Source organism: Rutidosis leptorrhynchoides, unplaced genomic scaffold (genome assembly GCF_046630445.1).
Source record: "Rutidosis leptorrhynchoides isolate AG116_Rl617_1_P2 unplaced genomic scaffold, CSIRO_AGI_Rlap_v1 contig461, whole genome shotgun sequence".
Taxonomy (NCBI): domain Eukaryota; kingdom Viridiplantae; phylum Streptophyta; class Magnoliopsida; order Asterales; family Asteraceae; genus Rutidosis; species Rutidosis leptorrhynchoides.
Genome location: NW_027266695.1, coordinates 1 through 21,224, shown reverse-complemented (window position 1 = coordinate 21,224; position 21,224 = coordinate 1). Strand labels below are relative to the sequence as shown.

Genomic DNA, 21,224 nt, shown 5'->3' with positions numbered 1-21,224 from the left:
CCATACGTCACACTGGTCACACTACTTTATCTGCAAACGATAGACAACTTAAACTGGATAATGTGCTTTGTGTCCCTGAAATGCAAAGGAATTTAATATCTGTCTATCAATTCTGTAAAACAAATTCAATATCTATTGAATTCTCACCTTCTTCTTTTCTTGTGAAGGAACTTTTAACGGGAATTCCAATTCTCAAGGGAGCACCTAAAAACGGAGTTTACGAGTGGCTTGTGTCTTCTTCCATAGTTGCGTGTCCTGCGTCTACTGCTTCCATAGTTAATTGGCATGCTCGGCTAGGTCATCCTGCCAAAACAATTGTAAAGGCAATCCTTTCTCAGTTAAATATGTCAGAGTCTCATTTAGGCAATTACAATGAGTATTGCAATGCATGTTTAATAAATAAAAGTCACAAGCTGCCGTTTTCTACTTCAACACTTACTTCTTCTAAACCTTTAGAAGTTATTTATTCAGATGTGTGGACTTCTCCTGTTTTCTCTATTGATCAATTTAAGTATTATGTTATTTTTGTTGATCATTACAAAAAATATACATGGTTGTATCTACTTTCCGTAAAATCTGATGTCAAAGATGTCTTTACTCGTTTTAAACCCTTAGTTGAGAACTAGTTTGATTGCAAAATAAAAACGTTTTACTCAGATAATGGTGGCAAATTTATTGCTTTACAAATTTTTTTGGCATCACATTTCGTACCACCCCGCCCCAAACATCTAAACATAACGGTGTTTTTTAGAGGAAACATCGCCATATAGTCGAAACCGGCCTTGCCTTACTTTCCCATGCTAACTTACCTACTACCTATTGGTCATTTTGCATTTTTAACAGCAGTCTATCTTATTAATCGGATGCCTACGCCTAATCTTAACATGCTTAGCCCGTACAAATTTCTATTTCAAGACCACCCAAACTACTTGAAAATTCGAACCTTTGGCTGCCTATGTTATCCTTGGCTCAGACCTTATGCTAGAGATAAACTCGACCCTAAATGAAAACCATGCATATTCATAGGTTATCCACCAAATCAGACCGGTTATTATTGTCTAGAACCTACTACATCTCGGATCTTTATCTCTAGGCATGTTAAGTTCATCGAGTCAAGTTTTCCATTTGTTGAACTGTCTAAGAAGCAAGAAATTACACCTAAATGCTCTGCTGATCTCTGGATGTTCCCTCCTCAATCTGTGCCTGTCCCACTGCCAGAGTATTCAGTTCCTTTGCCACTCGTACCACCGGTTTCGGCTGCGACCACTGACAATTTCAATTCTGCAGTTCAAAGTTCTTCCAAGGGACTGCTGCGATTCACACTGAGAATGTGGATAACATACCTGTACCTATCTCTGTTGCTGATACATCCACGCAGAATGCCCATCCAATGACAACTCGTGGCAAGAACAACATTCGTAAACCAATCCAGAAGCTGTGTTTGTCCATTCAAATGCGTGACAGTCTTGATTTTGAGCCTACGACGATCTCTCAAGCATTGAAACATCAACACTGGCGAGCTGTGTTTGTCCATTCAAATGCTCTCGTTCAGAATGGTATCTGGTCTTTGGTTCATTCTTCCACGGCTCAGAATCTGGTTGGTTATAAGTGGGTATTTCGCATTAAACGAAATTCCGATGACTTCATTCATCGATATAAACCTCGCCTAGTTGCCAAGGGATTTCATCAAAGACCTAGCATCGATTTTCAAGAAACATTTAGTCCAGTAGTAAAACCTACAACAATTCGAATTATTTTAAGCATTGCTTTAAACAGTGGGTGGTCTCTCAAACAGCTAGATGTGAACAACGCTTTCCAACAAGGCCCTCTTGCAGAAAATGTTTACATGGTTCAGCCCCCAGGTTTTGTTGATCAAGACCATCCTACTCATGTTTGTCATCTACGCATAGCAATTTATGGTCTCAAACAAGCTTGACGAGCTTGGTACCAAGCTCTCAGATAGTTTCTTCTTAACACAGGTTTTCGAAATTCTCATTCTGATGCCTCGCTATTTATAAATCAAAACCAGCCTGACACTATCATTCTTATTGTCTATGTCGACGATATCATCATTACATGCAACAATCCCAAACTTGTCGACAAATATATTGAAGTTATGGCAACAAAATTTTCAATAAAAGATTTGAGGTTGCTATACTATTTTCTCGGCATTGAAGTGATTCCTAATGCAGATGGATTGCTTTTATCACAGAAAAAGTATATTCAGGACATGCTTTTTCACACAAAAATGATTGATTCAAAACCAGTCATGACTCCTATGGCCAGTTCTCCAACTCTAACACTACAATCCGGTTCTACCTTATCCGATTGTACTAAATATAAACAGATTGTGGGAAGCTTACAATACCTGTTGTTGACCCGCCCTGACATTGCCTTCGCTGTGAACAAATTGTCTTAATTTACTCACCGGCCAACAACTGAACATTGGCTTGCTGTGAAGCGTCTTCTTCGTTACCTTGACGGCTCTATTGATGATGGTCTTCAATTGTTTCGCAAATCATCTTCCAATCTTTACGCCTTTACTGATCAATCTTCTTCTCCTCATCTTTATGCGTATTCAGACGCCGATTGGGCTGGGGATCGTGATAATTATCAGTCAACGGGTGCCTTTATAGTCTTTCTTGGTCATAACCCCATTTCATGGAGCTCTAAGAAGCAACGCTCTGTTGCTCGGTCTTCAACAGAGGCTGAGTATAAATCGGTTGCTAACACAGCGGCAGAGTTGAGCTGGGTCTCCAATCTCCTCCGTGAACTCAATCGTCCGCCCGTTCGAACTCCGATCATCTATTGTGATAATATTGGTGCAACTCAGTTGAGCTCTAATCCTGTTTTTCATAGTCGAATGACGCACATCGCCATCGATTTTCACTTCATCAGGGAGCAGGTTCAGTTTGGCGCTCTTCGTGTCTCCCATGTTGCCGCCGATGACCAGACCGCCGATACTCTTACCAAGCCGCTTCCTCGTCTTCGTTTTCAAGCTCTGAAACACAAAATTGGGCTTAGATGCCGTCTGCCCGTTTGAGGGGGTGTATTGGCGAGAGGTTCTGGCCCATTCGGATTGTCTGGCCCATTTTCTGGTTTCGGATTGTCTGGCCTGGCCCATCTTCAGTCTCAGAATTTCATTCTACATCTAGTAATGCAATTCTACTTGATTTGCAGTAGTGTTGTTGTAGTTCTATTCTATGTCTTCAGTAACTGTATTTGTATCAAATTGTTATCTCAATATGTGTATAAATTGAGTAGCTTGTCAATTCAATAAGATTACATTATTCTAGCCTAAACAATTTTGTTGATATGCTTCCATTTATAGACGTAATCACTGAAATAAACATATATATCATGTGATTGTCGTCGAAACTAAACTACATTGTTGAATCTAACCAGTAAAAGATATGCCTGCATATGTCTATAAATCAAAACTATGGCTGTGAAAGTGAAAGATTGGATGATCGTATTCTCTCGTTGAACCTGATTTCCTTTTTGTCTAATTGAAGTGTTGGAGGAACACATACTACATAACTCCAACATCAATGCTCAATAACCATTAATCAGTTCGACATATAAGCAACTTATTATTCAACAAGCTATTTATATGCTCTCCACGAAGACATTTTTTGGGTTTTTGTTATGACAACTTAAGCTATAATTAAACGAATATAATTAGAAACACAATATATTCAGCCAACTAACTATATATAATGAACAATGGACCGCTATAAATAAGCAAATCGAAAAATACAAACTTCCAATTCTTACGGCAGGTCAACTCTGATTCTTCGAGTCAAGCTCAATCGGAAGCTGTTTAATTATCGACAAGCAAGACTATGCTAAAGGCAATCACAAGTGGGGATTATTTACGAGCTGCTTCATTACTTATCTAGTTGGAATGCTCAGTTTCGAAGTATAGTGACCGAATAATAAATTCTGTAGAAGTTTGTTGTTGAGATCGCGACTCGAAAATACTATCAAAATATCCTTCAATTATTATTGTTAAATAAACTTACCAATATATATTCGAAACACCACACTTAATTAATTACTCACTGCTCACTTCTATAATCTACATTAAACTCACTTACACTCTTTAATGTCACTAACGCCACTTACTGTGCACACACTTACATAATACCTATTTATAGTAGGTGAAACTCGGTGACTGTCTCCCCACACTACAGACTTTTCTTATTTCTACACAAGTCCTTAAATTTTTAAAGAGCTCTTAGTTACATCTTATCTTTTAAAATCTAATATTGTTTAGAACCTTTAGCTAATTATTTAAAATTTAGTAATATCTAAATTATTTTACATAGAGTTGATGGTGAACTCTAACATTGGTATGTCTTTTAGTTTCGAATTGTTTCCATTTTAATTCTTATATTTTATTTATGTATTAAAAAGGCAATATCTTCTTCTGAGACTATATATAATGATAATTGTATTTTTATTATCTGAAAATAAATCTAGCTAACAATTTCATATTTCTTGAATTTTTTTCTAACAAATTTATGCAAATTCAGTTGAATGTACAATAAAATCATATCAATCATAAAAATTACTGACGTGTCACTCTTTGCTTAACTTCATACACGACACTGTATAAAATAAGCATACACCAGCACAAAATTAATCAAATGGGTTGCAAAAATATAATAGAAAAACATGAAAGGAAAAATAGCTGTCTATGGGCCGAGGCATGAACTCGAACAATTTAGCACACGATTGATTCTTGCCAGCATTAAAATCCAATCCACAGAGATCTAATCCTAGCCACTCAATCTATATTATATCTGAAAAATTCAAATGGAGCTTCTTTTTTTTTTTTAAATCCAATCCACGAATGTGATTTCGGAATTGGGATCACAATTATGTGGTTGAAATATACTGTATATAAAATTGTCACGGTTTGAAAAACGTGGTAAATATTTAAGCAAAACCGTGCGTATATTAAGCCACGGCTAAAAAACCGTAACAATTTAAGGCCACGGCCAAAAAAGTCGTGACATAAAAGGGAGTAGGGAGTTAACTTGATGGATCATTTTACGCCACGGTTTCCGATAACCGTCGCGGAAAAGGTAAAAAACCGTGGCGTATACTTTCCGCCACGGAAGCAAATTTCACGGTTCAAAACCGTGACGTAAAGTCAAAAGTTCCATGACCTATTATTTTTGCCACAATTTTTTGATTTTATACCATGTTTATCAGACTGTGGACGTATCGAGATTTTATACTCAGTAAATCTACCTACTACATACATTAATGTATAAATGTCCTCATCCTAAAATATACAGCAAGTTATATTACCACGTATGTGACCTTTCCTCTTAATTATTGTTCTCTATGTCGATCTGATGCACAAATAATTTATTTATGTATGTAAAACTTAAAAAAAAAAAAGAATCTGAGTTTCTAAGTACAAATTGGGTTACTTGACAACGTACGCACGTCCATTCCATTCGCAGTCAAATTATGATCATGTGTATTTAAAAACTCAGCACAACTACACAAGTTCAAATGCATATCGGGTACGTAGAAACAAATAATATATATAAGATTTACATACGTCATCATTGAGTTCAAGCGGCAATTCATGTTGGCAGCTTGGATTGGTCTGCTCATGATGGACAACCACCACTGACCTCATTGAGCACAAGTATGGCTGGTTCTGCTCTTGGCTCATCAAGACCATCATGTAGAGGCATTGGGAAAGAGTCGATTTGTTAAGGCGTTTAGCAACGTTTAAGACACCTATTTGGTTAGGGAAGCCTAATGTAATTCCATATGGTTATATATACCTTATCTGCAATGAAACACGTATTCTTTGCTTGCTTGATATTCCTTATGTTTACAGGAAATTAAGTAGCTCTAGATAACTGGATGTTTTTTCCAAAACACAATATTCTGTAAGGTTCTCTTTATTTTTCAACTGACCATTATTGTATTTGAAGATCATAAATTGAAAATAAATATTCATCATGGTTGACTGTAACACCAAAAACTTGACTATGCATGATGTTGAAACTTATATATAACATATTTCTAGAATACCATATTTTTTAAAAGCAAATACCTTATTTTTTATTTTATTTTTTAGAATACCTTATTTTTTAGTAAAAAGCGAAAGAATAATTCGCTATGTACACTCCGCATGGTTCCATATATTTTGTCTCTATATCAAAAAAAATATATACATAAAAAATGTGTTAATATATCCATTAATTAATGTGGCATTTAAATTTCCCAAAATTCGGACGATGTAGAAGAAAGGTAGGGTATTGCTCATAGCCTTATCTGCTCTACACATCGGGAATAGAGTGGAATGTGATATCATATTGATGTATGAGTGATTATGATTGTGTTAACTATGCCTTCTTTATGTTTATTGTCAATAGACACGTTGCCAAGGAGAAGACGCAAAATTCTAACATCAGAGCCAAGAGAGTAAACCAAACTAAATTACAAATTTACAGCAAAAAAGAAACAAGAAATCACATACATTATACATACTACAGAGAAATTGATCAAACAAATCATCTCTGAACATAAAGAGAGAGAAGAAATTTAATTTACAAATCATCAGAGATGTCATCCACTTATTCCTTGTCGTCTTCGCCGCCGACGGCGAGACTATCGTCGGCATCGAATTCCGACTCAACGTCGTAGTCGATGGAGCCATATCCTCTATGATCGCGCCACTTGCCGTTGTTGGGCGTCCTCTGGAAGACGTTGTCGTCAGTGATTCGCCAAGGCCGTGAATGTTCATCTTTGAATCCGGCTGCTCCGTACAAGGCTTGTTTGAGTTTCTCGGTTTTTTCGCTGAAGCTAGAATGGGCCGCCATTGAATTGAGATGAAGCAAGACTTTTTTTTTTTTTTTTGGATTGAGAGGAAACCCATAAACTGTTTATATACTTTTCCTTGCCTTTAATGTGTTTTTTTTTATTTAATTAAATTTTATATTTGCACAACTCTCACCGATTCACAACTCTCTTTACATAATTTTTTATATTATTTCTCTTCATCTTTCATTTCACAAATCTGTTTGTGTCAATCTTTTTTCTATCATCTTTTAAAAATTCTTTCAAAAATTTCTTTTAATGGTTTGTTCATCTCGTTTCTTGATAATTAAGGTCTGATTTTTTTTTCCTTCTATATTTTTATTTATGATTCATAAGTAAACGTTACATGTTATTTTATTTAATATTGGTTCGATATTTTACGATTATATTTTTTGTAATGAAAATTTTATATATGGTATATTTTGATTAAATCATTTTATGAATGTAATATTGATTGTTAGGAGTATTTAATTAATTGATAAATTATATATGGAATTTTATCATACCTTAATTTTACAAATTGTTACATGTTATTATATTTAATGTAGGAACTGAAATTCATTTAGTTTTTATATTTTTTTACCGAATTGTTGGTTCGATATTTTTTGATTATATTTCTTTTAAGGAAAAATTTGTACATGGTGTATTTTGATAAAATCATTTTATGAATGTAATATTGATTGTTAGGAGTATTTAATTAATTGATACATTGTATATGAAATTTTATCATACCTTAATTTTACAGATTGTTACATATTATTATATTTAATGTAAGAACTGAAATTCATTTTGTTTTTATATTTTTTTACCGAATTGTTGGTTCGATATTTTTCGATTATATTTCTTTTAAGGAAAATTTTGTAAATGGTGTATTTTGATAAAATCATTTTATGAATGTAATATTGATTGCTAGAAGTATTTAATTAATTGATATATTATATATTGTATATGGAATTTTGTTTCGTTAAATTATAAATCTGTAACTACTGGACATGTTATGTTTTTTAAATACCTTACGTTAACAGTCCTTATTTATTATTTGGTTGTATTTCATACATATAATAAATAATATTTATTTCCGTTTAGATTATGGAGGCGTCTACATAAGGTGAACTCCAGAAAGTTTCGTGGGTGTTGCAGGGACCTGAATTGGGCGGTCTTCTGTGGATGCAGCCGCACTACCGATCTGCTCATATTTTTCGCGACGAATCGATGTACGACAATGAGTTGTCTGTCAGAAGGACGGATAGGTTTATCTGGGATTTACTAGGAAATTTGGAATACTGTCCGGACAGCATTTATTACCAACCAACTGCAAAGAATTCCTCCAATATAAATTCAAATAAAAAAAGACATATCGTAAACGAATTATTGGATGAAGAGAGGCTTTAAAAGAATGAACTGATAGAAATGTGTTAAAAGAAATGCGTTTAGCGGAGATAAGGATGGAAAGAAAGAACTGATAGAAGCATTCTTATAGCAAAATTTCTAACTAAACTTCAACCCATTCAACAAACATTCCGTTCGTTTCCACGAATTCAACAAATTCAACAAACATTCAACGGGTTCAACAAATTTCCAACTCGTAATCAGGTGGGAATCTAATTTTTTTTAGGGCATAGTCGAGTTCTTTATTGCCGATAGTGTTGTGCATAATCGAGTTCGGTGAACTCGGTTGTCATTTGTAAAAATCGTGTATACCGTACTCGATTTTGGTTTGGAATTTTGTGCATACTCGAGTTCCATGAACTCAACTTTCTTGTGACTTTTGTCTTCTACCTAAAACCGAAAACAACGTACTCGATTTTGGTTAAGCTAAAATCACTTACTCACGGATTAAGCATAGTCGAGTACAATGTACTCGATTTTCTTATTTCCGTTTACCTTCTTGTTTCAAACAACAAGACTGTAGCACGCTCTATTTATTAGAGTCAAGGTTGCGTCAATTTCTAGTTACTTTTTATTAATTATGTAACTTAATCTATCTTCCTAAGTTAGGAAAAATAGCTAAAGTTTATATCACTAGTGTATATATAAAATGGTGGCATTTACTGAAATAAACATGTATATATGATGTGATTGTTGTCGAAACTAAACTACATTGTTGAATATATGCCTGCATATGTCTATAAATCAAAACTATGGGTGTGAAAATGAAAGATTGGATGATCGTGTTCTCTCCTTAATTAAACATTTCTTTTTGAAGATAAAATCCTTAATTAAACCTGATTTCTTTTTTGTGTAAAGTATTGGAAGAAACACATACTATATAACTCCAACATCGATTGCTCCCTACCTTTCCGTCTTTAATTGATCCAAAACTTTCCTCGATATAATAACCAACATATAAGCAGCTTATTATTTGACAAGCTATTTTTATGCTCTCCACGTACGAAGACATTTTTAGGGTTTTTGTAGTCTTGATTTGCAATGCACGCTTTTATCTTTTCCCCACCCATCATCTCCCTAGCTATATATGACATTTTAAACTATAATAAAACTAATATTAGTACACACGAGATATTCAGCCAACTAACTATATAGTGAACAATGTTTATTCAAAAATATATATAGTGAACAATGGACCGCTATACATAATAAGGAAATCGAAATATACAAACTTCACGATTTTTTTAAGATACACTGCATAAAATAAGTGATGGCGGGCCATCCCCATCAATTTCTTACGGCAAGTCAACGGCAGGTCAACTCTGGATTCTTCGAGTCAAGCTCATTCGGAAGCTGTTTCAAGCTGTTTAACTATTGACAAGCAAGACTAAGCATTGTACGTTGTTAAATGCATTGTACGTTGTTGAAAGGCGTCACAAGTGGGGATAATTTACGAGCTGCTCCATTACTTTAATTTAATATTATTTCCGTATGTTAATACATATTTTTTTAAATTTATTTAAAAGAAAATGTATATTTTATATATAATAGCGAGATTTTTTCAATTTTAAATATGTTCTAATTGGAAATTTAATTGGAAATTTTATTGTCAAATTAACATTCGACACATGTCATTTTATTAACGAAAAATAATTTGACACATGTATTTTAAAACTTTGAGTTTAATTAAGTTTTAAATTACAACTTTAAGTCAATAATATTTTTTTCCTATTCTAATTAAGAAATCAAAACACAATAAAAACATAATGATTCCTAATAAAATTCTACCAATAATTTTTTTCCTAATATAATAATTTTATTTTTAATCAATTTTCTATCTATTATTTAAAAAATTATTCCTAATAAAATTATAATACACTATATTTTTCTTCTATTTTTTTTATTAAATAAATTTTTTTAATTAAAATTCATTGCATTCTTTTTTTCTATTCCTAATTAAAACGGGCACGTCTTCTTTTTTCCTATTCAAACGAGCATCTTATTTAAATAATTATTCATAATTAAATTATAATATATTAATTTTTCTAATTTTTTTATTAAACTATTATTCCTCATAAAAACGATTATATATTTTTTTTATTTTTAATTAAAACGGGCATATATTATTTTTCAAACAATGGGACCAACTAAATTGATTACATGTATTTATAAATTTTATTATGAAATCAAGTCTTGATATAATTTTTAACTTTTGCTATATTTATTATTTTTGAAAATAAAATAAATTTTATATTTAAGAGGATTGTAGATTTTGAAATCAAATCAAAATAATTATAGGTGATATAAAGTTAAAATAATATTCTTTCAATGTAATATTTTATATAGATTTAATAATGTTTAATACAAATAATTATTATATGATATATATTTAAATTATTAATTTTTAAAGGTACCAACTTTCCGTCCAACGAACGGGTCCACCGACTTGTATTCATTAATATTGATTAAATCCATCTCCATTTGAATGTATGAGCAAAAGCTAAAAAAGAACATTTATTCGCAGGCGGAGGGAATACTTATCTAGTTGGAATGCTTAGTTTTGAAGTATGGGAACCAAAGAGTAAATTATGTAGAAGTTTGTGTGTCTTTTAGTTTTGGATTGATTCCTTTTTAGTCCTTACATTTTATTTATGTATTAAAGAGGGTATATCTCTTTTAATAATATATGAGATGTAATAATCATTTGCATTCGGACTTTGATTAAATGAAAACTATATTAAAAAAAAAAAATTATCATAAAAAAAAAAAAATGAAAACTTCAATTCGTTTTTTATCCGGTAGGCGGTAGTGATCATCTCATCATCATTCTTCAACATTCCAAGATTTATAAATACATAAGTCATAGAGACGGAGGGAATATGGTTTAAGCTAACTTGGCTATGATAATGGGAAATATGGGTTGCCAGAAATAAACACTGAAAAAAATTTAAAATAAATAAATTCAATCCACAGAGATCTAATCCTAGCCACTCAATCTATTATATCTGCCACGTGTGAAGCATAGCATAGTATATCTCTTATGAGATCAGATATTGCTGAAGGAGAAGAGCCTCTTCTTGTCTGCCCTTCACCATGCCTGCATTGCAATCTTCTCTCTGCATCGCAAACCAAACTCCGATCAGCCACCAACTGAACGCCGGCAGCGCCACCACCCAATTAGCCGCAAAACCAAAAAGCATCCTCCATGACCACCCTCTATACCAATCAACACACAAATCTCTCTCCCTCCAATTCAAAGAGAAAGTGCTCTGCCTAGAAATCATGGGGGTCGATTCAGGCAAAGCTCTATCCCTAAACCCATCTCTCCATTCCGCCTCACTCGATTCGATCCAATCCATAATCTCATTCCTTCATTCCAAAGGCATCCACCAGAAAGATTTCCCAAGAATCTTCGGCATGTGTCCCAAAATCCTGACATCCGATATCAGAACAGAACTCAAACCTGTCTTCAACTTCCTCTCACAAGACCTTAAAGTCCCCGACCACGATTTTCGTAAAGTGGTCAATAAATGTCCTAGACTTTTATCATCCAGCGCTAGAGATCAGCTCAAACCATGTCTTTTCTACCTCCAAAGGCTTGGATTCGAAAATCTAGCCAACTTGGCTTATCAAGACACTGTCTTATTAGTCTCTAACGTGGAGAACACGTTAATGCCTAAACTAAGGTTTCTGGAAAATATTGGGTTTTCGAGAAATGAAGCTGTCGGGATGGTTTTGAGGTGTCCTGCTTTGTTCACTTTTAGTGTGGAGAACAATTTTAAGCCGAAGTTCGAGTATTTTAAGGTTGAGATGAAGGGAAAGTTGCAGGAATTGAAGGAGTTTCCTCAGTACTTTGCTTTTAGCTTGGAGAAGAGGATAAAGCCAAGACATATGGAAGTTGTACAGAGTGGAATTGATATTCCATTGTCTGTAATGCTCAAGAGTAAAGATGAGGAGTTTCAGGAAATGCTAAGGCAAGGAGATTGATTTTTGTGTATAATTAAATTAAGATAATGATTTTAGTTTAATCTTGTATTTAGTTTCTACTTGATCCCTTTTTTTTTTTTTTTTTTTGATAATTTCTACTTCATCCCTTCATAAGTGAAAATTTCTCAAATGATGGTGTCATTTATGTTGTAAATTAAATTGAACTAGATATGAATTCGTCAATTTTAATGTTTGCTGTTATCAAACTACGGAGTATCTCATTAGCCGCTCCAAAGCTCTTAAAAGCTTGGCCACGGCCGAACCGAAGCCAAAATATTTACGATTTTAATTTATTTTTCTTTTAAAGAAAAGTATATGTAGAATCGAATCGAAATTGTAGGTTTTGAACCAAATCGGACGGTGGCCATTTCAAGCCGCAATAGATGAAGGTCAAAACTTTCTTAACGACAAATGGGCTGATATGCATTACCCATTTAGCAACTGGGTTTAGAAAGGGCACATAGAGTGTAAATCTGACACGTCATCGAACCGTTATTATGATAACTGGACGTTAAGTTCCACGCCGGATTTTCTAAACGGGAGGGCGTAACGACACACGAAATTGAAGTTCAGGGTGTTTTAAGGGGAAAAGTGAAGTTGAGGAAGTCATTGGAGATAAATGGGAGAGGAAAAGTACTTTTCTGTCATTTTTGGAAAAGCACAATGTTGATATTTTGACTCTCAAAAAAGTGAAAACTACGCGACGTATATTGAATAACCCACACAAAATCTAATAAGAGAGACACGTACAAAACAACAGCCTCGCTTTTTGCTTTTTTTTTTTTTTTTTTCCTTTGACCCGCCTCCTTCCTTCATTCCCCTTTCTTCCTTATAGTCTGCGAGATGTGGCTGTCTCGAATTGGGCGCCGAAGCTACTTCAATGGATGTCGTCGTATTTGGTCACTCTCTCATCAATCAACACACTTCCTTTCCGACGACGACACCCACGATAGATCTCCAAAGGTAATCTGTTAGCATATTCTTAATTTGGTTTGTTTTCAACTGTGCTTTATGATCCATTGCACATCTTAGAGCTGAATTTTCATTTTTTCTTTCGTGTTCTGTATGTTCACCTCGTTACATGAAAGTGAGGATTTACAGCTGTTTCAGTGGTTTGACAATCTACATGTTGATGTCTTGTGTGTGGTTAGTAGGTTTTACATTGCAGAGCGTCTTGTTCATGGAGCTTTCCTGCTTCGCTTGGACCCAGGCATCAGTTTCATCAACAGAGCAGCTCAATAGTTGAGGTCAGGTGTGGATTTATTTTTTCATTTCTTCTAATGTGGTCTAAAGTTTCTTGTCTTGTGACATTTATGCATTGGCCAATTTTTGTAATTCTTTAAAATGGAGCGATGAAGTGCTATAACTGAATAAGTAGTATTTAGGCTGGTAATTACAGTTGGTTAGCCAGCTCATCAAGACAATTAGCAGTAGGTAGAAACTGTTAAGAGGTAGGTAGTTAGACGTGTCGTAACTTGTAAATACTAGAATATCCTTTTGATTAGCTCTCAACTTTCTCCATTTGGCTTTTCTATGTTTTTTTGAAAATGCATGTTGTCATCAGTAACTCTTACTTCCTTTAGGAAAATAAATGCAATTTCGTCTTCTTCTTTCAGCTAATCCTTGCACTCTACGAATCTAAAACGATGAATTCTTTTACAGGATCATCTTGACCCATTTGCTCTTGTTGCCGATGAACTCTCACTTATTGCTGAAAGGTTAAGGTCCATGGTAGTGGCTACGGTATGTTTTTTTGTTCTTTGCTAAGATGAGTTTGGTGTTTCTGCTGTTGAATGTCTAGTACATCTGACTCAATTTATGATGATTAAAGGTCACGGTACTATTTAATCAATATTGAATTCCTTCTCTAGTAGGTACCTAACCTTGCCTCTGCCGCTGAGTACTTTTTCCAAATAGGGGTTGAAGGAAAGAGATTTCGTCCCACGGTAATAATTGAATTCTAAGCTAATTTGAGGTTGTGTGTTTTTCCCTGTTACATCTCATAACTTGCACCTTCTTCATCTCGGCTGTAAATTCAATTGCATTTGAAAAATTCAAGGTGCAGCTTCTTTATTAAAAAAGCTGTCTTATTTTTTGCCTTTTGCTTGCCTTATCATTGAGAGTCTGCCTCATCAAGTGTGTCTAGCAAATTGCTTCTAATCCATGTAGTTAAGATACGCTGCTCTAGTGAAATGCCTTTTAACTTTTAAGACATGGTTATTCTGAGCTATTTGTCTTCACTACAAAAAGTAGTTGCCTACCTCAAGTTTTTGTCGAAATTTCATTACCATCTACTCATTCAAATGTTTGTTTCTTGGGTATCTATTTTTATTGAAACATCCTTGTATTGAAAAATTTATTCATTCTTCTTGAGATTGTGTATGTAGCGTGTTTCTATCTTATTGTACCATTCTTTTTTAGGGATATGCGGTATGTTTTATGCAGGTTTTACTTTTAATGGCTACGGCATTGAATGTACATGTACCTGAACCACCTCCCAGCCCATGGGGTGATACTTCAACAACTGACCTTCGTAATCGCCAGCAGTCTCTAGCTGCAATTACTGAAATGATGCACGTCAGTTTCTTTGATTTTTATCTACTTTATTGAATTCCTAAATATATTCTGTGATATCAGCTTTATACAATTTCAGCATTTACGCATGTTAGGTGGCGAGCCTTCTTCATGATGATGTCTTGGATGATGCTGAGACCAGACGTGGTATTGGTTCGTTAAATATCGTGATGGGCAATAAGGTACTCCTGTTTTCATGCAGTTGCAAAATATTTGAGTTCCTGATTATTGAACTTGGATCTAAATATGTAATGATTAATGAAGTCCATTGGACAAAGAGGTGCAGTGAGATAAACTGAAGAAGCATTACACATGCTTGTATAAATCAAGTGGTTTTATGTTTTTTCCATGTTATTGTTAAAAAATTGTAAGCTTTTCCAATTCTCTCGTATGCAGTTATCTGTACTTGCTGGGGATTTTCTGCTTTCAAGAGCTTGTGTGGCCCTTGCTTCTTTGAAAAATACTGAGGTATGAAGTTTACTGTCTTTTGATTAGGTTTTTATGAACACATACTCGCATGGATATAAGAGACCATGGCCTCCCTATAATTGTAGGCTAGTCTGATTTGTCCTTTGTCAAACTGGGCTTCTCATTTCTGGTAGAAAGTGTCTCTAGTTTTTTCGTTGTAATAGATCAAATCAACAGTAGCAAGATTTTGGTAGTAATGGGCTTCTCGTTTCTGAGAATCAAATTAGACATTGGTTGGTTGTAGTTTTCATGATTTAAATTTATGTATATTTTGGTTTATGTGCTTCATAATTCATGTCCTCCTTTTGATCATTGTTTAATTAGGTCGTATCATTAATGGCAACTGCTGTGGAGCATCTTGTTACTGGTGAAACCATGCAATTGACTACTTCATCTGAAAAGCGTTGTGGGTATGCTTCTCTGTTGTTTTGGCACATGTGAAAGTTGGCATTTATTTCTACAGGCATCATGTTTTTAGAAATAATAGGTGTGTTGCATTGAAAACCCACATTCAAAAGAAGTTATGGACTATGATAATGTAGTTTAGGAAGCTTTCTTCTCTACCTCTCTACTTAAATGAGATCTTTTTAGAGTCTCCACCATTAAATTAGCTCTACTTTGTTTGTTCAAAGATTGTTTGTTCTTGTTGTATGTGATTAACCGATTATTTTCTGTGATTGCAGCATGGAATATTACATGCAAAAGACATACTACAAGACTGCATCATTGATTTCGAACAGCTGCAAATCAATTGCCCTTCTTGCCGGGCAATCAGCTGAAGTTGCAATGTTGGCTTTTGAATATGGAAAAAATCTGGTTTGTAGACGTTCTTTATGTTCTCAGTTTTGGACTTGTTTATTTTTTTGAGATCACTGATTTTACATTTTCATCTTGCAGGGATTGGCGTTTCAGTTGATCGATGATGTTCTTGATTTCACCGGAACATCAGCTTCTCTTGGAAAGGGTTCTTTAACTGATATCCAGCATGTAATGCATCTGTCTTTGTTCATTTTAGGCTTTTATTCAGTTTTGTCTATTTGGTTGAAGACTACTCTTTTATATTCATCCTGAGTTTAATGATGCTCATTAGGGTTGGTACTCATTTTGTAGGGAATTGTAACTGCTCCTATATTGTTTGCCGCCGACGAGTTTCCTCAGTTACTTGAAATTCTTGACCAGGGCTTTGACAACCCTGAAAATGTGGACACGGTAAGTTGTGTGTATTTAGTATTTACTGGTGAAATATTTTCAATTGCCAAAGGTTTAGCTTAACTTAAGGTTAACCTCTTCTTTGGTGAGAAATTAATTAAAAACCCCTGAAATTTTAGTTTTGGTTAAGTTTTGCCACCTCTGTTAGATAGAAATTCGTCAACCTCCCTGAAATTAGCTTAATTTGAGCTTGAATTAGCTCTTAAAAATGTCGAGTATGTAAAATACTCAATTTGGCTTGATTCGCAACTATCCCACTCTTTTTCTTCTTTTTTTTTAATGATAACAACTATCCCATTCATAAAACATTTGAGATTAATTTAAATAGGGCTATTAACATTTTTCCTATCTCAAACTCCATTTTTTTAACAAATTGCTACTTCAAAAAAAATCGCTAACAAAATCATACCTCTATCGAAAAATTGCTAACAAAATCATCATTTTCGTAAAAAAAATGCACATGTGGCAGCCATGTCATCGCCAAACAAGCAACACGTCACCTAATGACTCAGTAAAAATGACATGTCATCATCTTCAACCTCATGAAAAATCCAAATTCCTGCGACCACCGATGGTGGTCCGGCCGCCACTTTTGGTAGCGCCGCTGGTCTGTTGTCGACGGATTTCGGAAAATTTTATTTGTCCGTACTCGTTTCGACGAGATAAACTTCGTGGTGGTGTCGGATTTTTCAAATTTCGAACCGTTTGGTGTAGATCTAAGCTTAAAAGTGCGGTGATCGAAATTTACACCAAACGGTTCGAAATTTGAAAAATCTGACACCACCACGACTTTTATCTTGTTGAAACGTGTTCGAGCATGTAAAAATTTCCGGAACCCGGTGACTACGGACCACTAGCCACCAACACCGCCACTTTTGGCGGCGCCGTCGGTTGGTGGTCAACGAATTCAAGAAAATTTTACATGCCCGGATTCGTTCGTACGAGATAAACGTTGTGGTGGTGTTGGATTATTCAAATTTCTAACCATTTGGTGGATCTAAGTTTGAAGTTTCGGCCATCGCACCTTTAAATTTAGATCTATACCAAACAATTCGAAATTTGAAAAATCCGACACCACCACGGAGTTTATCTCGTCGAAAAGGGCGTGGCTATATAAAAATTTCTTGAATCCGTCAACCACCGAACGGTGGCGGCTGAACCACTGTCGGTGGTTGTCGGAATTTGGGTTTTTTTATGAAAGTTGAGGATGCTAACGTGTCAGTTTTGCTGAGTCAGCATTGGCGTGCTGCTTGCTTGGCGATGACATGGCCGCCACATGCATTTTTTTGACGAAAAGGATGATTTTGTTGACAAATTTTCGATAGAGGTATGATTTTATTAGCGATTTTTTGTGAGGTAACAACTTGTTAAGAAAATGGAGTTTGAAATGGGACAAATGTTAATATCCCAATTTAAATATGTTTGTATATGCATAGGCCCTTGAGTACCTCTCAAAGAGTCGTGGAATACAAAAGACAAGGGAGCTGGCTATGAAGCATGCCGATCTTGCTGCTCAAGCAATTGATTCTCTGCCTGAAACTGACGATGAAGTTGTCAGAAAGTCGAGGCGAGCGCTTGTAGAGCTCACTCAAATAGTCATCACAAGAAATAAGTGATAGATCATTCATTCATGATAGCACATTATTATTACAGAGTTTTACTATAATCATTGTTTTTATAATGTACAACAAAATGATAGTTTTAGCCAATAAATGTTACAGCTGATTAGACGATTTTTTTACTCGCTGCTATTCACGATATGTAACAATATTTGATGTGGTATATCATTAAATCCCATGTACGTTGAATGGTTATCTAGTAGTGGTGCTAATAATGTACATCTTACCTTCAACTACACAAATCTATATGTTAACTTCTTCGTTGGTTCCATTCAACTGGTTAAAAGACTAGGTCATTTCCTCAATAAGAATCAAGAGCTACACAATATTGATATATACTATGTTCAAGTGAAAGAACCTTAATTTGTCAATAAATAAAGTATATCGCGAGACAAAAGAGTCGATAACAGGTCCTTGTCAGAAAAGAAAGAGAAAGAAAAGTGACAAAGTCGGTATATTATCTACTTGAGAAAATTCTATTGACGACATTAACGGGTAACGCAAAAGCTGGATCTACAGCTTTCACTCCAGGATACTGAAGAAGCGAAAGTCCTGCACGTTGCATCACGATAAAAAAAGAAGAAGTTATTATTAGGTTTACAACATTTGGCGATGTTAATTTGCAGATATGGCGGCAGTACAATGAATGAAAGAAACAGAAACAGTTGTAGAAATCAGTAATTTTACCTGCTACTCCAAAATATGTGTGAAAGACATCAACAGCATCATCTGGTCTATCCGAAATTCCCCCATTCTCCACATCCTGAAATTTATATAGTACAATATCATTCAAACTCCAAATGGACTCTTCAAATTTCAGATATCCCTAAAATTCTTTTTCCGAACTGAAAAAGAAAAAGTTTAGCATTAACCTGACAATCTAAGATGAACTTGATGAGTTTATTCTTGTCGATCCAATCAACTCTGTCAATCATAATCAAGCTAGAGAGAACCCACCATGAGTAGCAGACCTGAAATAATTCCAACAGAATTGTAGGGACAAAAGTTAACAAGCATTCAAGCCTCCAAAAAGTTCTTCGTGCTGAAGAGATACCTACATCGGGTAATTTCTCAGGTCGGCCATTCAAGCCTCCTGATTTCACTTGGCGCTCACATAGCCACCATCCTAGAAGGTCCTTGTCCACGTGATGTAGAGATCCAGTAATAGCAAGTGCACCAACACAGCAAAAAACTGCAAGCCACAATGGGAGGTCTTTGGTCAAAATGTGTCTGACTTAAACAATGTCCTTTTCCCATAAAGAATATTTCTCGTAAAGCTTTAACATCAAAAACATCCAGCTACTCACTTTGTCCGGCATGAGATTCTGCTCCTGGAGTGCATCCAAAACCACCATCCATGTTTTTGCAACTTACAATGTAGTTGACAGCCTTCTCCACATTGATCTTATGAAGACAATGTAATAGTGAAAGACAACATATTGCAATATAGGAAAACCTACAGAAGAAATTTTTTTGTAAATAAACCTAAAAAATGAATAACAAATAACACAACGACAGGAGATCTCATACCGCGTATCGATTTCACCCCACATATCCCCTGAAAAGGACCCGTCTTCATTTTGCAGGCCAACAATATCTTACCCACTGGTTAAGTAAAACTTTTAAGTGCCCCAGAAGTTTTTATTGTCTAACATAGTTTACAATCATATATTGAATAATCAATTATAAGTAAGAGGAACACCAAATTGATACTTATAACTACCTCAAAGACAGAATCTGTATTGTGTGTAAGGATACAATTTGACACTTTATCAATGTCGAGAACATCCAACTTGTCAAAGAGAGCCAAAACTTGAACAGCACTCAAAGTATATAAGATATGTGGGTCATGTCCGATATTACCCGCAAAACCACCTGCAATACCCAGAAGTATTATCATAATCTAGAAATCATATTCCAAAGGACAGTTAAAGCTGTCCACTGAAAACAGTTTCACACATTGCATATACGAGGCCCTCTAATTCTTAAAAGGATTATCTAAAATGACTAGTGATAGTAATGGAAATTTGGATCGGCTCTACTTGACGGTATACTTGGTGTTCTCTAATGGAACTACAAGTCTGAAGTAGCATGTAGAAAACGTGACTAGTTCCGTTTAGATCTCTAATAACTGCTATCGTAAAGCTGCAACTAAAGAAATGTGACTTTTTTGTACAAACCTGACTCATGTTGACAATGCATAATCCATGAAATAACTTCATCTTTATCAACAGTGTCTAGCTTTCCAAGAAGATCTAAAGTGGTCAATCCCCAGTACGCACCATTCATCCTAAGGTGATCCATAACCACAGATTCAAAACTATCTTTCTTCTGCAGAGAGGGAATTTAGTATCACATTAACACCTCAACAAACACAAACGGAGAAGATAATCCAAGGTTTGCAAAAATACGACACCTTTTCAACAGATAAAATGTATTTGACATGTTTATCCGCTGCAAGCTCCGCCATTTTAGCTGTCAATTTTCACAGACACATTAGTCTACGATATTAAACAAGAGCAAATATTCAAGACAATCATCAGTACCCCAACTAGTCAAATCAAATTCAAACAACAACATCATCATTAGCTTAGCCAAATTCAACTCTGGATCAACAGAACAACGCTATATGCATACAGCATCAAAAGTAACCGTAAGAACAATATTACTAACATGTTTCATACAGGATGCCTAACGAGAAAATTCATAATCAAAGAGGTGACACATATTGAAACACTCAGTGACTAGAAAACCAAACGCTGCATCTCAATTACTAAACTCACTAACTACTGTATTAGATAATAAATTAAACTCACTAACTACTGTTTACCTTTCACTCAAGATTCTCTCTCTCCCTCTCTCTTTAAACGTTTTAATCTCAGACTACGTGAGAAGACACGACGACGAAGATGATTGTAGAAGAAGATCTGAGGAAGAGAAGCTCGACTATGGAGGAAGCCTAGTTAAACACTCATGAAAACGGCAGAGTGTTTGGTTACGGGATTAACATAAGTTGGGTTATACATGTCGGATTGCACGCTGACTGACACGTTTCATTCTATAATTGGCGTGTTTTGCCTCCAAAGTCAACAAAAGAATTGCAACTGAAACGTGTCATTCTCT

At 35.0% G+C, this 21,224-nt stretch overlaps 3 protein-coding genes across 4 annotated transcripts; 2 read left to right on the top strand and 1 right to left on the bottom strand.

Moving 5' to 3' along the window:
* Positions 1–11,337: 11,337 nt before the first annotated feature.
* Positions 11,338–12,231, top strand: LOC139883855 (transcription termination factor MTEF1, chloroplastic). The gene has a single exon (XM_071867970.1). The coding sequence runs from the start codon at positions 11,338–11,340 to the stop codon at positions 12,229–12,231; it is 894 nt and encodes a 297-aa protein (XP_071724071.1).
* A 1,169-nt stretch (positions 12,232–13,400) lies between these two features.
* Positions 13,401–18,098, top strand: LOC139883856 (solanesyl diphosphate synthase 3, chloroplastic/mitochondrial-like). The gene is made up of 11 exons (XM_071867971.1): positions 13,401–13,478; positions 13,894–13,974; positions 14,106–14,177; positions 14,677–14,808; positions 14,901–14,987; positions 15,202–15,273; positions 15,598–15,683; positions 15,957–16,089; positions 16,171–16,260; positions 16,384–16,482; positions 17,919–18,098. Exons 2-11 carry the CDS (start codon positions 13,960–13,962, stop codon positions 18,096–18,098), a joined length of 966 nt encoding a protein of 321 aa, XP_071724072.1. The 5' UTR covers positions 13,401–13,478; positions 13,894–13,959.
* A 460-nt stretch (positions 18,099–18,558) lies between these two features.
* On the bottom strand, positions 18,559–21,008 carry LOC139883857 (geranylgeranyl transferase type-2 subunit beta 1). Of its 2 annotated transcripts, none has more exons than XM_071867972.1 (10): positions 20,999–21,008; positions 20,518–20,576; positions 20,282–20,432; positions 19,860–19,976; positions 19,632–19,698; positions 19,409–19,557; positions 19,160–19,293; positions 18,974–19,072; positions 18,789–18,864; positions 18,559–18,653 (listed from the first exon to the last, which is right to left on the bottom strand). In XM_071867972.1, exons 2-10 carry the CDS (start codon positions 20,569–20,571, stop codon positions 18,559–18,561), a joined length of 942 nt encoding a protein of 313 aa, XP_071724073.1. In that variant the 5' UTR covers positions 20,572–20,576; positions 20,999–21,008. The 2 variants fall into 2 exon arrangements, with proteins under 2 accessions (XP_071724073.1, XP_071724074.1); XM_071867973.1 differs by having other exon boundaries at positions 20,282–20,429.
* Between the last annotated feature and the right edge of the window lie 216 nt (positions 21,009–21,224).

Excerpts from the sequence above, each read along its gene's own strand:
- LOC139883855 (XM_071867970.1), top strand. The coding sequence starts at position 11,338 with ATGCCTGCATTGCAATCTTCTCTCTGCATCGCAAACCAAACTCCGATC.
- LOC139883856 (XM_071867971.1), top strand. Across the intron at positions 14,988-15,201 it reads ATATCGTGATGGGCAATAAG|TTATCTGTACTTGCTGGGGA; the intron begins GTACTCCTGTTT and ends TCTCGTATGCAG. Across the intron at positions 15,274-15,597 it reads CTTCTTTGAAAAATACTGAG|GTCGTATCATTAATGGCAAC; the intron begins GTATGAAGTTTA and ends TTGTTTAATTAG.
- LOC139883857 (XM_071867972.1), bottom strand. The coding sequence starts at position 20,571 with ATGGCGGAGCTTGCAGCGGATAAACATGTCAAATACATTTTATCTGTT. Across the intron at positions 19,699-19,859 it reads CATTGATAAAGTGTCAAATT|ATATTGTTGGCCTGCAAAAT; the intron begins GTATCCTTACAC and ends CCAGTGGGTAAG. Across the intron at positions 19,073-19,159 it reads GACCTGAGAAATTACCCGAT|GTCTGCTACTCATGGTGGGT; the intron begins GTAGGTATCTCT and ends GAATTATTTCAG.